At 42.2% G+C, this 16601-nt stretch overlaps 1 protein-coding gene across 3 annotated transcripts in view; it reads right to left on the reverse strand.

Annotated features, from left to right (window-relative positions):
- hdac4 (histone deacetylase 4) overlaps positions 1-16601 on the reverse strand; it is a 145783-nt gene that overhangs the window by 67955 nt on the left and 61227 nt on the right. For 2 of the 3 annotated variants that reach the window (XM_080478328.1, XM_080478330.1), the window contains one exon: positions 204-401. In XM_080478328.1, the coding sequence (XP_080334454.1) occupies positions 204-401 (198 nt within the window). Of the gene's footprint in view, positions 1-203; positions 402-7832; positions 8127-16601 lie in introns of those variants that run through there. The other variant, XM_080478329.1, reaches the window with a different exon arrangement.

Consider the following 16601-nt stretch of genomic DNA (forward strand, 5'->3'; position numbering starts at 1 on the left):
GTCTTCATCATTTCAGAAAACAAGATCCTCTAACCTCCAGATTGTAGAGCATCTTCCTCCTACTCACCTCGGCTGAACTCAAAGAGTGAATCAGCCATCAGACTGACCCACAGTGCTTACACCTCAGATAAACTCAGCAAGAGTTACAAGTAACTTGCACTTGCAATCAAGCGCTCAGTATATGGTGTAATGAAACTGCTTACTGATGCCTGGCCCACGTCCCGTCTCGGCCGAAGGATTGGAGGTGGCCGGTGCAAGGTGGGCTTGGGGAACCAGGCCGAAGGCAGGCTGCTGCTGGTGGTGGTGGTGGTGGGGGTGGTCCACTACGCGCAGGTCCATGGGAAGGATGGCTGTGGAGGTGGGGGGCACCTGCGTGGGCAGCGCTGCTGTGCTCACGTCCACTGAAAAGAGAAAAAGCCAAGACGAAGACAACGTTCATGTAAATTACTCTAAATCCACTTTTTCAATATTCTTCAATCGTAGAATTAGAAGCAGCCCGTCGACTCTGGTGTTAATCAGACAGACGAAACAGTTGTTATATCAGCGGCCCTGGCACTGGAAAGTCAACAGTTACAGAATTACATGAGCGCTCGCCTAACATTGCCACACTGAGGACATAAGTCTGTTCTAGACCTGTAAACACTGGATAAGAGCATTAGCAGAACTCTAAAAACACAAAATGCGTCTGACGTTTTAAAAAGCCGGAGATCATCAGAGCAGTGGGAGAAAAAAGTGTGTAGGAAGCCTCCCCAAATATAGTGTTTACATAAATCTGTCAACATGGGAGAGGAGAGCAATCCTCTTGCAGGGAAGCGTTTCAGGACAGCTGCGTTGTTTTCTTGTGGATACGTGAATGGTTTCTGCAGTATTTTCTAGACTGGTGGCTGTGGATTTAAACAGATGATAATATTCCAGCCCAATCTTTAATTTCAACAGGATAACTGTTAATAATAGTTAACAAAAAAATACACTTGTCAATGAATATAAAATTAAGATATTTCCAGTGCGACTTTAGGAAAGAGGCCTGAGAAATAAATATTACAAATTTTATTCGGATTTTTCCAAATTTTGAGGCAGAAAAGACATTGTACTTTTAGACTGGAAAAAACAATGATAAAACAAGATAAAAATAAAATAAAATAAGACCAAATAAGTCAAGGATAAATCGAAGGTTTTATTGTAAGTATAAAAGCAATAACATGAATTTAAGAAGAGGTTTGAATGTAAAACCAAACCTTTAGAAAGACCTTGAAGACGTCCAACTTTTAAGAGAAGAGTTATGTATCTATTCCCTATGGACACCAAGCAGCAATCGCCTATAATGGGAAAAACTCCAACTATCAACAAACCATTAAGAGAATTTGTAACCAGGAGCTGATCTGCCAAAGCTCTAAGAACCGTGGCTCAAGAGTACCATCACTATCCTTCTACAACAGCAGTGTTCTTGCTTTTATTTGTGCTTTTATTCAAGAAAACTGCCAAAATATATGCATAAATTAAAAAAAAAAAAAAAAAAAATTTCTGGAAAATTCCCATAGCAACAATGATTTGTCACATGCAATTTTGATTAATGACAAATTAATTTAAATGTTTCAAAAATGTTTGTTGTTTTGTTTACATAAAGACAATCAGAAATGGAGAATCTCAAGATATTAATAAATTCAATAAAATCAGAAGTTTTCCTATTTTGTCAAGCCAGAGACTATGTGGTAATTCTCAGACTTCTCTGAAATCAATTAAGTGTTTAGTGTTTTTCAACTGAAAAAGTGTTTATCAACAGAAAACTAAAAAAAGAACTGAGCAGAACTAATCTGTGCAATCCAAGTGCGTTGCACAAGGATATAACCTTCTGCTTGTGTTACATTACTTCCTTCAATCCGCGGGATTTAATCTGCTTTAAATAAATAATCCGTGGCACTGGCCTGTTGTGAAGCTGAAACATGGACAGTAAGAGCAATAAATAAATAAAAAAAATAAGACAAATGTTGACATGCGACAAACTGGGGAACTAGTGCAATCAGATTAATTCTCTGTGACAAGCAAACAACATAGAAGCTTACACACAAACAGGACTACAACCCTACACAACACAGGGGAAACAGGAATACAAACAAGACTGCTTGCCAACTTTGAAGCCTCATAATGTAACTGGAATGTGGCGTGCCTTGATCAAACAACGTCACCGTGTCATTTCATTCATTGTGCAGAATTGCAGGCTTTGATTTTCCATCTGAAATTGGCAGTGTTGTTTAGTGTTCCTACTTAAACTGAGCACCGTCGTGTAGATGATGCCAATGTAAATGTCAAGTGAGGAAAACCTGATACGTAAGTCAAAACAGAACATATTCAGAGCGATGCAACCACATAAATCCTCCACTTCAGGATCAAAATCCTCCTGTGTGTCATTCAGTCTTCTCTGATCGATATCTGCTCTGTGGAGAACCACCTTGGACCGTGCCAAGCCCTCTGCCGGTGATCAATACCCACAAACTGGTGCACAGCACCCCCAGCCTATCGCAGATGTCTCAGCAACCCCCCCAGTGACCAATGAGGCGGTGATGGAGTTGCAGCTACTTGCTGAGAGAGCCAATGACATCTTTGGTAACTGGGCAGGTTTTCAGTGCGGGAGGGAAACTTGACACCACCCAATGGGACAGACAGTGTGTGTGTGTGTGTGTGTGTGTGTGTGTGTGTGTGTGTGTGTGTGTGTGTGTGTGTGTGTGTGTGTGTGTGTGTGTGTGTGTGTGTGTGTGTGTGTGTGTGTGTGTGTGTGTAGTGGTGGTTTGGGGGGGGCAGAAAAGAAAGGGTGTGGCCAGGCCAGACAAACTAGTGCTTCACTGGTGCAAATGTGTGCACGTTTAATGGCATCGCTGTACTTGTAAGGACTTGTTCAGGAGCTCGACGTGAGCAGCAGGTATGTACGACGGCTTGTCTGTATCCCTTCACCTCTGTGTAACTATAAATATAAAGTCCGAAGTATTTAGCAACACTTGGTGTGACATGACAGGGAGGGTGGGCAGTTGTGTTTACATGCTGTGCCGACTGATTCCTGAACCCCTGACCTACAAATGGGCATGTTTTCACCTCGACGTAACGACCCAATCAGAAGACCCTCAAAAGGAAATGCCGGCGATTGTCAATTTCACTCTGAATTGTTGGTGCCAATCACTCGTGCAGGCCAAGACAAAAGCCTTTCAGAGTGAAACCGTGGCGAGCTTTCAGCACGCATGCATATATACAAACATGCCTGTCGACTGTTTACACACACATTTAACAGGCGGTGAACTAATAAGCGGTAAACACTGAGGTCAAACAAACAAAACCTTTTGTTTGCCTGGCAGCCATGTCTGTCCCTCTCACACACTTATGGCCCTTAGTAGCTTGGGGAATCCAGGGCCCCAGCTATTTTAGTCACACAGAAACGTCATCTCTGATGTGAATTTTCCCATATGGACGTAGGTGAGCGACACTAATGCCATCCCAATTTGCTCTAAATGGGGCTTTGGCCCGAACTATCAACTACACACACTGTTCATATTCACGTACACAAGTGCCTATCTCAATTGGCATCCCACAAGGGCTTTCACAAAGGCGGTTTGTTTCCATGGGCTCGCAACCAAATAAACTACACATTCTGCCTCTATGATTTCATACAGAAAAATTGTACCCAGCCAATCCCATAAAGGGGCTTTACGTGTGTTTTTTCACTTTATTAGGAACTTGATTAGGAACATAAATATGAATGAATCCTTGTGACACAGAAGTTATGCAAAATAATGTGGTGGCTTTTTAACTACAAACAAGTCAAGACATAGCAAAGGTTAATAAGGTTTCCACTGAAAATACAAACATTTAGTCAAAAAAGGTGACACGTCATATTTAATTAGATAAATAAGCACATTTCCTCCTCCTTAAAAAAAAAAAAAGACAAGACACTTCAATCTCTGTTGGTAAAGAGGAGTAACCTCAAGACACCACAGCAATAGCTTTTACCTCCAACAGACTCATCCAGCAGGTGCAACAAGAAATGGGAAAAAAAACGGATCAATGCCAAACGTGAAATGCAATACAGTGAATGCATACGATATAGGACTTTCAATATACCTTTCTCCACAGAATGTGAGCTGTTCAAATGACACTCAGGTCTCTTTTGAAGGAACAACAGGGTGATTATCAATATTTTTTTTTTTAAACTCTGTTAAGAGGGATGATCAGCTAAAAACCTTTGATCAAGTCTAAAAGAAGGCAGGAAAATAATGTACAGCCACTTATCCTCAAACTAAGGGGCTCCAAGTGCAGGCAGCACAGAGCGAGAGAGAGAGAGAGAGAGCGAGAAAGTAGGAGGCAATGTAATCACTGTTCCCAACAAGCTGCTTGGAGGCCAACTACACTGGCTGGCACATTAAGACTGTGCACTGAGAGCTATTGCTGGCTACAGTCTCGGATGTTAGCTACACAAAGTCACGCATCCAAGCACTTAGGAACCTTGATTTATTTATGCGTCAACATTACAGCTTTTACCTGAAACACACAGAGACGTGTCAGATACAAATGTTTTTGGTATCCAGAGTGAACGCGTTTGCCTTTGTAGGTCAAGTTTTATGGCTGAACAACACCTGACCAAATGTATCCATCGAGAAAGGCTTGATCCGGACTCAGTCATCACTGTACATTAAGCATGATAAGAGCTCCGATGTTGAAAACATAGCTGGAGTATGGTTAGCACTGTCAACTCACAAAAGAAAATATCTGGGTTTGATTCGAGGCCAGAGCATTTCTGTTGCCCTGTACGTCAACTTTCCCCAAGTAATCCAGCATCCGAATCCAAAACCATGCAAGTCAGCTACACTTGAGACTTTAAATTAGTGATAGAAATGTTAGTCTCACTTCATGGGGCCGAAGACCGAGTCAAGACCAAGACTAGAGCATCCCTGGAAGGAAGGAAAGATAAAGGATGGATGGCATTAAAAACCAAAACCAGCAACAATAAAGTCATTGTACGTCTTGCACACCTAATCAGAAAGGTCTTTTGTGAATACGTTAGGCCCTAGTACGAAGACTTACTCACAATTTATGATATATTTATTCCTATTATATTTGTAGCATTGTTTATATCCTTTGCTGTAATCTCCCGTGAACCTCATCTGGATAAAACCAGCAGAAAAAGTCACAGCAAGACTTTAGAAACTTTATCCACTGAGAGGTGGGAAAAACCTCCAGAGCAAAGCCTCCAGCCGCGTATTCGCTGACCCCAAAACAAACCCATGTGGTTTTGCTGCACATGTGCGCTTGCATCACAGAGGCTGTTGCTAACTTTGGTTGAGGCGAGACAGTATTTACAGTTAGGCTTTCAAGGCATCTTAATTACACACAGTTTTAAGCTATAAAATTTGAAAGGTAAATTCAAACCACCAGAAATTTTACAGTGGGTATTCATTAAAGAGGTAACCGTTTCTTCCCTCACCAAGATTCATCAAAAATTGCACTTTGATGGCGTTTCCATGAGGCACTTTTTCCAAACATCACAGGGGTTTGACTCCGTTTTTTCCACTATTTGCAGGACAAGTCTATTCCGGATTAAATCAAGGCCGTCTTGAAGAGCTGCCCAAAGTTTTGATAGCACGCAGGACGGATATTTGTGTCACTGACGGGTCACAGTCAGGCTGACACGACTGAAGGATTACTGCTAAATACTCAATACTAAAATCCTCAGAAAGCATGTTTATAGTAAACAGAGCCTTGACAAACATCCAAACACCCAATGGGGGGCACGCACACATGAGGTAATTAGTCAATCTCACAAGGACGCCACTCCGTGAATGCGGCTGTGAGGCTGCGGTGCTCAGCCAATGGGAAGAGAGCTGGATACACAAGCTGACTCATCCTGAAAGCATCAGGACATGATAATGCAAACACCACAGAGTGGCTCACAATAAATGTTGATACCCGTGTCTAAAATAAGAAACGACCAGAGATACATGAAAGTCTTACATCATTGCCACCTAAAGAAAAAAATTTGACATTAGTGACAAAATGATTTGCTTTTCCTTTGACTCACCAATGCAGTTTATGAATGAAAATGGGAGATTCACAGCATGTTTAAGCCTGAGGGTCTTCAGCAGCTACATGATCATTAAAGCTATAAAGGGCGGAAGTGAGATAAACAGCTGAGCTACAAACAGGAAATTCTGTTTACTTTGAGAAAATCCCATAAAGCTGTCAGATTTCCATACGACAGGCACAAACAAATCTGGTAAAATTGTTAGGCTGTGCCTCGTCTTCTCTATCGCTCTCCCATCCACCCATCAATCTGTGTGTCTCACACTCTTTAACTCTGCCCCTTCTCCTCCCCTCCATCACCCTCTGTCTCTCTCCCGTGATCGGGCTCAGATTATGGATCAGACAGACAGGAGTTATTTATAGACTAGGATTCCCGAGGGAATTTCCTCGCCCCCACTCAAAGGGAACCTGCCCACCTCTTGCCTTTCCCCAGCCATTTCATGTTTACTCACAGTTCATGGGAAACCGAGCCCTCTCACACAATTTATATATATCCCGCAAGTGTTAACATGTATTAAAAACAAAGCTGACAAATCAAAAAAAAAAAAAAGGCATGTGCCATTGGCTTTGCTCGCGCAGATTAACAATGAATGGCAATCGCTGACATGGTGTCACCCCGTTGGGGAGCCCCACTGACACAGGTGCTCGCAGGGGAGGGAGGCAAACACCATGGCGACTGGTGGGACTGTGGCCAGCGGTTGGACAGAGAGGAGAATGAAGGGTGGGGCTTAAGGTGAAGTGTCAACCAATGAGGGTGAGCAAGTGGTTCAACAAACGGCCTGCATGGGCACCAAACACATCACATGAAAACTGAATGGGTATGCACGGGTTTATTGGTGTGTTGATGCTCATCGCGTTGCATGTCCCCGGAGTGCAGTAGTTAGTTAGTAGTCGCGTGCGCTGCTACCTCTTTGTTTTCCTCATCGCTCTGACGATTCCCACAGACTGACTCCGGTGGATTCAGCAATCCAAAGAGCAGCTAATCAAGTGCTTTGAAAAAATTATTCAAGTCCACAGAGCTCTTGTTTGGGCGCACCGAGACACCTCACTGCTACTTTCAAGAAAGCACGGCAAAACTGTTACTTTGGGGGCTGAAGTAAACTGGAATAAGACATTACACATAAAGCAGAGCCACATGGTGACACAGCATGCACATTATGCAAACTAAACTGCAAAAAAACACCCCAGAGGGCAGATCATTTACTGTCTGTGTGTGCTTTCATCAGAAAAAAAAACAAGCATAAGTGAAAACCTAGTCTTTTCTATGTTTTCGCATTGCAAGCCTAGATCGTGCTGTGTTCAAACGCAAACTTTCATAAATATTCTTGCAAACGCACACTTGTACACAAAAGACTGTGCAGAAAGACAAGCGCAGCCACTGCCATCTGCTCCATTCAGTTAAAGGCAGCGCTGAGTGGTGCTGAGCGAGCCTCCATACATCAGTACCATTCAATAAACACTGTCACTACTCAAAGCAGCACACCCACGCAGCCAAAGAAGATGCACTCAAACACACAAACACACACACACACGCACACACATATTTACCCATGCACACACCTCTTATGTGAACAAACTATACATATAGAGAAACATGTATGTGTACAAACAAATGCATGTCTGGGGATCACATACAGATTAAGAGCATTCAGTGAACATACAAGCACTAAAAAAAAAAAAAACTCCAGACTCAAGACTTCCAACTCAACACAACTGAAATTGATCACCACACTGCGATACAGTGAACAGCTCGTAACAACAACAGTACTTACCCATCAGTTACGCCGTGCTGTCCGGTTGGTGCACGCCTGTATTTGTGTGAGTGTGTGTGTGTGTGTAAGGTACAATAGCTGAGCACAAGTGAAAGAAAGTGTATTCGTAGCCAAAAGTGAGACTCTGAACAGAGCCGTAAAAGTCCGCCGCAGCCTGAAGACACAGCAGACCAACGCTGGCTTTGGTAGCGAGAGCCGATCTCTCTCCCTCTCCGTCTTTCCCACACTCCCGTCTCTCACTCTGTCGCCTCGCTCTGCTTCCCTCACTGACGTGTTTTGCTCTGCCCTCCAGCTGCCACTCTCTCTCTTTCGCTCCCTCTGTTCCTCCGGTCCCCTCCCACTCTCTCTCTCTCTCTCTCTCTCTCTCTCTCCCTCTCCCTCTCTCTGACATCAGAGGGCAGTCTCAGGCATGTTGAGCATGTTATGAGTGTTGCTCCCTCTGCCTCCTGACTCACCTACCAACAGCGAGGTAGGTTGTTTGTGACCAAATTCCAGCTCTGCTTTTACACACAACCTGTGCATCGTTTCCCTGAACGTAACTCATTGTTGTAAAAATCTTTTCTTTTCCTTTTTTTTTTTTTTAAACTGCTGTAATTGTTGCACATATACTACTCTGGCTCCTCGATAAAGTCCTCCCACACAGCAGCAAGTCAGAAGCACAGACAGCTGTGAAGTTGACTTGACAATAGATGCTGCGTGGCTTTGCAAGTTGAACACTTTGCAGCTATGAACTGTCACAGGCATTTCTCTTGTTCCCACACACAAACTTCTATACAGCATGCATCACTTGTGAGGACAAGCCTTTGGCATCATGGATTTGGTGCTACCTGTGCTACCTATTCACATTTGTTTTTTGCATCCTGGTCATCTCTTGGGTAACACCAATGATCTTACCTTACTTAATTATTATTTTTATAGAATCAACTGTAAACCCTAACAGTACTTTGATGTACCCCACATATAGCTAATTTCCTGCAATTCAGCTGCCACTACAACTCGAACCCTACCCTATCCTTAAGGGGTTTTCACACCGACAGTATTTAGCTGGACTCAGTTGAGTATTTGGGATGAGCTTAAAAGTCTGAAGAAGTGGTCTCAAAGCATCTACAGTTTTGGTGAAAGCAGTGTGATAGCTATCGCAGCAGCTTTTGTCAACTCCATTGCTCATAGGAGGAGCGCAGGGCATTGTCAGAAATATGCCACTCCCAAAGATCTTGAGCTAATCTGGCGATCTTCTGCCACTCTGACATAGTTCTTGTTCCGCTGATCTGTCACGCAGGGATCACTACCTACCCGTGGTGGGACAGTTTGCGTATCTCCATGATCCCGAGAGTTGTCAACTGGAGTCTAGTACTCCTAGGAAGGTACATCCACGCCAAACAGGCGGAAGGATAGAGACCAGACAAAGAGTGAGTCTTGTCCTCCAGGTTGAGGGTTGAGCGGTGGGCCAACTACCCACTTTGATAAAACCTCCTTAAGATACAGAAACAATCACAGTAGACTGCAGACTGTGTATACCACAAGTTTGAGATGAGAAGTCTCCCTCAGTCAGAATTCCAATGCATTTCACATCTGATTAAACGCAGTGAAACAAGGTGAAAAACAAATTATGGCCAAACATGGAGCTGAAGCAAGATTCACTGCCTCTCAGACATTTGGTCAGATGACCTTTGTAAATGCATACCTACCCACAACTCACAAGAATCGTGATGTTTGCAATGTTCAGTAAATGGCCCATAGAGAGGGGCAATAATTGCTCTGTATAACAATGCTAACGATAAAAACGTTTTGGGGGATGAATGTGATGCTCTCCATGCATTCATTCAGCAGGCATGGGAACGAGACACTCCATTCTGTTAGTGCTGTGTTTGGTTTAAAGAGAGCCCATTCACAATTTGGTCTGTATCCAATGTGTCCTCTGCTCCACACCAACTGGTGTGAAAACACCCGTAGTTTGACCTTAAAGCATCTCTTCATCTAAAAATATAATGGATTTCCTCAAAAGGACTTGCGTTTTTCAGACAGTCACATTCCCCTGCAAATAGCAAATACTGTTTGGAGGTAAATTTATTTCAGGTACATTTGTAAAATCAAACAGTACTCTGAGGAGTTGCTTTCAGCTATGCATGTTGTCTTTAAACTACATAATCATGAGAAGACAACTCATTGGATTTTACCAATGTTCAAAAATTTTGATTTTTCAGTAGTAATTGCACTTGTATTATTTTGAATAAAGATACATGAAACATTTTCTAGTACTTATGTATGAGTTTCAGACACTTCCAGGCCCCATTTACACAGCAATTCAAGTCATAACACATTGTTTTAGCGTTTGAGTTTCAGTAAGGTTTTGTGTTTACACGGCAACATTTTGAAAATGTCCATTTAAACAGAAACCACAGAAACACCCAGAGAACCATACACTATAAACATTAACAATGGGACTACACGGACATTCGTATGTACTGACGAAGTGGGATTGCTCTTATGGGTGGCGAAAATATAGACTGGGAGTCATTCCACTGGAGGCCACCATTGTTGTTATTGTTCATCTACTCGCACATGTGCAGAAAGACCATTAGGACCGTGGTGCACTTGAAAGCACACGGGGGCAGACAAGTGAGTTTTTCTAACCAGGAACGTGTGACCCATACAGAGACACAGAGCAGCCGATTCATAGCACACACTCACATTAATACATGAAAAGTGAGATGCAAATCAGAGATGACTTCTAGATTGAGTGATAATGAGGAGCAATTAAGGCGGCTGCAGGACTCGCCAACTGAATGGAATTAGTCGACTAATGAACACAGCTCCACTGGGGGTGATACCTGACGGATGTCTTGCCGTCATATTAATAGACGGTTTGATATTCTGGCTGCAGGATGAGACTGACCGCAGAATGAACTGACGTGGTAGTTGTGCAATTGAATAAAAATGACTGCAGTCGGGCCAGTCCCCATTGGCAAAAGTGGCTGCTTTATACTCCCCTTCATCAAGTGCTACATGGTCAATCGGTGGAGGAATGACAGGATTCCGAGTTGTTAAGCGAACGTGTTGCTGGCAGCAACAAATCAAACACTCAAAGACTGGTGCGCAGCGCGATGTTGACGGATTGAGAAATATCTCATGTCATGCAAATGTTCTCCAAGGAAAACATTTGTGTTTGTTTTGATTTTCATGAAAAAAAAAATTTTAGTTTTGTTTTTATTTCCCTCATCCATTCATCTTCTATCGCAAACAGTCCACATGGGGTCAGGTCACCATAGCAAGATGACTGTCCGACAACCAATGGCTATCAAACCATTATACCATTTGAATAAACTGCCAGGTCAGATTAATATCTGACTTTAAAGAAATTATTATATTTTATAGTGTAAAGCAACTATGAATTATTGGCCTGGTTCTCTCTAGTCTTGTTTCTGTTTGTTTTGTTAATTTAACAACAGTTTTACTGTATGATGTCACAGAAGCTCTCAACTTTATAAATTCAAAAGAATCTTGGGTGACCCTGAATACATAACTGTACCAGGGTTTTCCTGCTGTGAGACAAATGTGCTTCTCAGCAAAAAAACTAAATGTTCTTACGAAATGTCTTTACATTATACATTCTCAGTGACTAACCGTTCAGTTTCAGCGTATGTTTATTTTCTATGCTGATGATCACGAGTATTTATTCGAGCTTGTGAGCTCTACTCTTCCCAAGTACCTGCCTCGTATTACATAGTGACTGTCTCAATATATCACATCTCCTGCTTTCACAGCATCACCATCAGAAAGGCGACTTACATTGTCAGCACACATTCACAAACACACGCAATCTGACAGAGCTTCAATGGACAGTCGCTCAGACGAGACAATGCACCGAGCTTCTCCCTGTTCAACAGACCCTTCATCCAGAGACAAGTAGAAACAATGATCGAACACCTTGGTTTGGAGGGTGTTCTGTTACACAACTTCAGGGTCACACAGGATCTCTCCTGAAGACTTCTTGAATTAAAAACATGTTCCTAGATCTTGCCCTGGGTCCGAGTCAGATGCAATTCTCTCCCTTTTCTCTCCAAACGGTGTAAAAGGAGTGTCTCATTTGGCTTCAGCTTCTTAATCCAACATCTTTGTTGCATCTCTCCTACCAGTGTGATGCATATGCAGCTTTGCAGGGTGTCTACGTTGCACCAACGGCCTCAGAGGTAACAGATATTGACTCAAACAAGTGGGAGGTGTGCAACAAACAAACAGCACAATTGGCATGTGCGCACAAATGTGATCAAATCCCAGTCTGACATTGCAAAAAGAGCTCTTTACGAATTTTCACTACCTCAACACGTTGACCAAAAAAAATAAAATAAATAAAAATGTTTAGACCATACATTAAATGACATTTGATGAACAGATTTTAGCTTTACTTCCTTCACTTGACAAATACATATAAAAAAAAGTTATCTTTCCAGGAGTTGAATGTGGTTGTTCTTTTCTCCTATGTCTTCTCACTCTGACCTCATATACAGAATTACTAGATATTCTGAGGTTGTATAAACAAGTACAATTAGGGTTTAATGTGTAAAACAAATCTAAAGGAATTGCGTGAGAGCGGTCAACCTAATCTGAACATACCAACGCAGTCTTGAGCAGGGGGTGTCACACACAGGGGTGTAAGCGCAAACCTTTTTATTTTACATCTCAATTACTGTGACCTGATTCTACAGTCCTGAAAAGTAACCTGTGTGAATCCAACACTAATCGGTGCACGAGTGTGTTGTTCACACACACGGCTTTATTATCTCATTTCTGCGCCTGTGTGTGACTTTGGGCAGACAGGTGTGGGCGCACGTGTGGTGGCCTGATTCAGGACGTGTGTTTGCAGAAGCTATTTTTGAAAGTCCAACGTAGAATCCAGGAAGCCCGGTTTTGTTTGATCAGACAACACACCGACACACCTGGCTGCGATAGAGCCCCGCGTTATCAGCGCGTTGGATGGCGTTGACGTCAAAGGCTTAGCTAAGCTTCATGCAGCCATGAAACTGATAACAACTAATGCTACTGATCCCAAACCTCAACAGCACACACACACAAACAAGTTTTCATTTTTAGAACAGAGAGTATCACCAACAGAGGAGGGCAGTGACCAGACTGTGGGACCGAGGAGGAGAACATTGGGTGGGCCCTGCAGTGAAAAATCAATGTATGGACATGGACTTGTGGACAAGAACACAATCAACCTGCAGCTTGTGAAACTTGAACAGTAGGGAGGATGTGGGCAGCTTTTCAAAATGTGCTGAACTATATAATACGCTGAAAACAAGACTACCAGTGCACTCATATAACTGATGCGAACAACACCACACTACAGAAGCAATTAAACCTTAAGTGTTTTCCAAGCACGGTGAGATAGTCGGATTCGCAAAAATCAAAGCAAAAACAGACAAAATGTGCAGATCTTGCGGTCTTTATTAAATTGTGCTAACTTTTTCCCTTGCTGTTGTTTGTCGCAATGATTTGGTGCAATACAGTCTCTTCCTACTTCATTTATTGATGTCTTGGTTTCAGAAAAATGTACTGAAAAGCAATGTTTTGTTAAAATGGTTCAGTCTCGACACAGACATACACATACAAAAGCAGGTTAAGCTCTTTATACACTTTTTAGAACAATAAGATTGTTCGTACTAGATTTACTTGACTCAAATGCAAAAAAGCTTCAAAGTCATAAACCATGTATGGCTTGACAGACAGAAGTTGATGAATAAAATGACAGTTACTGAATTTTATGCATGCAATAGATCCCTGCTTAGATTATTTAAGTGGCTTTATTTAACAGTTTGTGTTCGTGAGTGAACCACTACCAATGTTCATTTTGTTAAAGGTTTACAGTTTGAATCACTTTCATCACACAGAACATGCACACACAAAATTATCCACAAGAACTCGATTCAGACAGATAGGTACAGTATCTAAACTCTGCAGCACTTTTTTTTTTTTAAGAAATGTGTTTATATTGAGCAGAAATGAGTAAAACTTCTGGCTCCACCTCCCACCATTTTTTAATTTTAACCCCTTTTGGAAAATTAATTGCCCACTCCAGGTTTAGCAGTTTACTCTTCACCCTGAACAGGTGTTGCATTCACAGTTCCGTGTAACATGCTCAGTACTGATCTGAGGACGGACGACACTGTAGAGCAGAGGTTTCAATCTCCTGGTATATGTGAGCCACTTCTAGCCCGCAACCCTCCTACTTCTGGCCCAAGAGATTAAAATTGACATGTCTTGTGCAATTTCGCTGGTGAAAAAAAAAAACATTCAATAGAAAAAAGCAGAAGCAGAATGAGATAAAGTAGTTGTTCAGGGTAGAAGAGGAAGCAGAATATGTTTTAAAATAAGAGTGAAGAAGAGAGTAGAAAATGGTCCTTTTGTTGGTTTTTCGGGGGCGGGGGTTCAGTTAGTTATTTAAGAATGAAGAAAAATAGCTGCACCTCCTGTTTGCAGTTTTGTATTCTGATCCAATTTTGGAAACATGAGGACACATTTTGAGAAATCACAGCATTGGACTGAAGTGTCCCTCCAATGAGATGACAGTGTCATCAGTGGGACCCTGCTCAGCCGAGTTTAAGACTCTTGCTCTAGAGTGATTTCCTACAACACATTTCACAAAGGTAGGACTGTATGAATGGTGCTCGGAAATGCCCTGACAGCTACTTAATACTGAATACATTCAACAACAAATATCCATATATATATTGCGGTGTTTAAAACAGCTACTCTGCAAATGAAATGGAAATGAGATGTATGAGAGTCACATCAGCTGTAGTCACAGGGAGGATGTACCTGGTTACAAGAAAGAATATCTTAGACCAAAACCTAATTTTTGGCAAATAAACAGCCTCGTCATAAAAGACACTTGGCCTTCGGGCCAAGCAGCCTTCCTGACAGAAACCCTGAAGGCAAGCGAATGAATGTGAAGCCGAGTTATTCACAACAGCCCGAGCCAAGAACCGGAGTAGGCGATAAGTGAGTGTATCCGAGATAAATAGCTTGTGTAGCTATCTGCATCAGCGTCAGCACGCACGTGTGCTTTAAATAATGCATGCAGAATAATGATTGCAAGGCATGCTGAAGTACACGCTGTGGCAACCAGGCAGACAGGACTGATGAATAAGTAATGGATGGCGTCCGACTCGTAATGTACACACAGACACACACACACACACGCACGCACGAGGCATGCATGCAAACCATAACCACAAGCCTGTTCATACTCAGGGGGGAGAATAGACAGCAGATCTTATTTTTGTAGCTTCGTGCACTCATGCCCCCCCCCCACACACACACACACACACTTCTGAATAGTGACAGGGGGATGGGGGGGCAGGGTTGCTTTTTTTCATCCATCTCCCCAGAGAACCCCAGACCCGACTCTAAATATGTGAGATACTGTGTCGTTTATTATTGATTTGGGTTATTTATAATACACACCCTCACTCTCTCTGTAACCCCTCTCTCCTCCTTATACGTCTCTCCTCTCTCTTTGCCTCCTGTCCCATTGACTAGTATCTTGGGGGATCTCAAAATGCACACGGTAAGTTTGACACTGCTTTTCATATTCTGTTCAATATGTCCCCCAAAATTGTTTCATTTTTTGATCCTCTGTCATTAAAAACAGATTTAGAATGTAGACTGATTCGGGGGCAACTGTGGCTTGGTTGGTAGAGCGGTTATCTGCCAATTGGTTGGTTGTGGGTTCGATTCCCATCTCCACCTGTCGACATGTCTAAGAGTCCTCGAGCAAGACACTGAACCCTAAACTATTTCTAATAGATGGCTTTGCATGGCAGCAGCCTCCATTGGCGTGTAAATAGGTGAATGTGACTAACAGCGGAATGCACTTTGTGGACCGCTTACGCAGAGGAAAAGTGCTATTTAAGTGAAATCCATTATTAGATACATGATGAATGATGAGTTTGTCATTACTGATTACTTATTTAATCTCAAATTAGCCAAAGAATGAAATATATTCTAGACATAATAAAAAATAAAAATAAAAGTATACAGACATGGCAAAGTTTTCTTATGAGAAAATCATTTACGTCTATTAATTTCGCTTGTACACGGCAACAGACATGAGGATGGTTGGTTCTGTTTAAAAAGGTACGTTTAAAATAATTGTGGGGGAATTGATGATTTGTGAATTCATAGTGTTTTGTATATTAAGTATTAACAGAAAAATGAAAATAAAAATCTCCAAGTTGCTGTGTTTTTCTTTCTCACACATACACAAACAGCTTTGGCTGAAATATGACGAGGAGCAGCGCCACTTCAACAACCTCAGAATAAACCGTCTGACTCCACTTTGGATGGTTTGATTTTATTGGAAAGATATATGATGGCATAGGCACCTATATGAGGTGCTGGAGGTTTTTGCTTTTGTGGTGTTGGCAATGGGAGCTCCCATTTGTCACAAGGTTCAAAAGCAGCCATATTAACATAGATTTGGGCCTCATTTACATGACGATGTTTTTAAGTTTCCAAGGAGAACATGAACTGACTGTCATGCGACTCTGGAGGCCGCAATTGTTGTTGTTCATCTACTCTAACTGGTGCGGAAGACTGGGCCGTGATGAGCATGTGCAGTAGCAGCATTTCAGAAACGTTGCATTTTCCACCGTCTACACACAGAACACAGTCGGAGCATTCTCAAAATCCTGTGATGTGTAAATATGCCAATTTTTGAAAAGTATCGGCTCTATCTGTATAACTTTTAACTTTGTTTATGATATT

Source organism: Lipophrys pholis (genome assembly GCF_963383615.2).
Source record: "Lipophrys pholis genome assembly, chromosome: 13".
NCBI lineage: Eukaryota > Metazoa > Chordata > Actinopteri > Blenniiformes > Blenniidae > Lipophrys > Lipophrys pholis.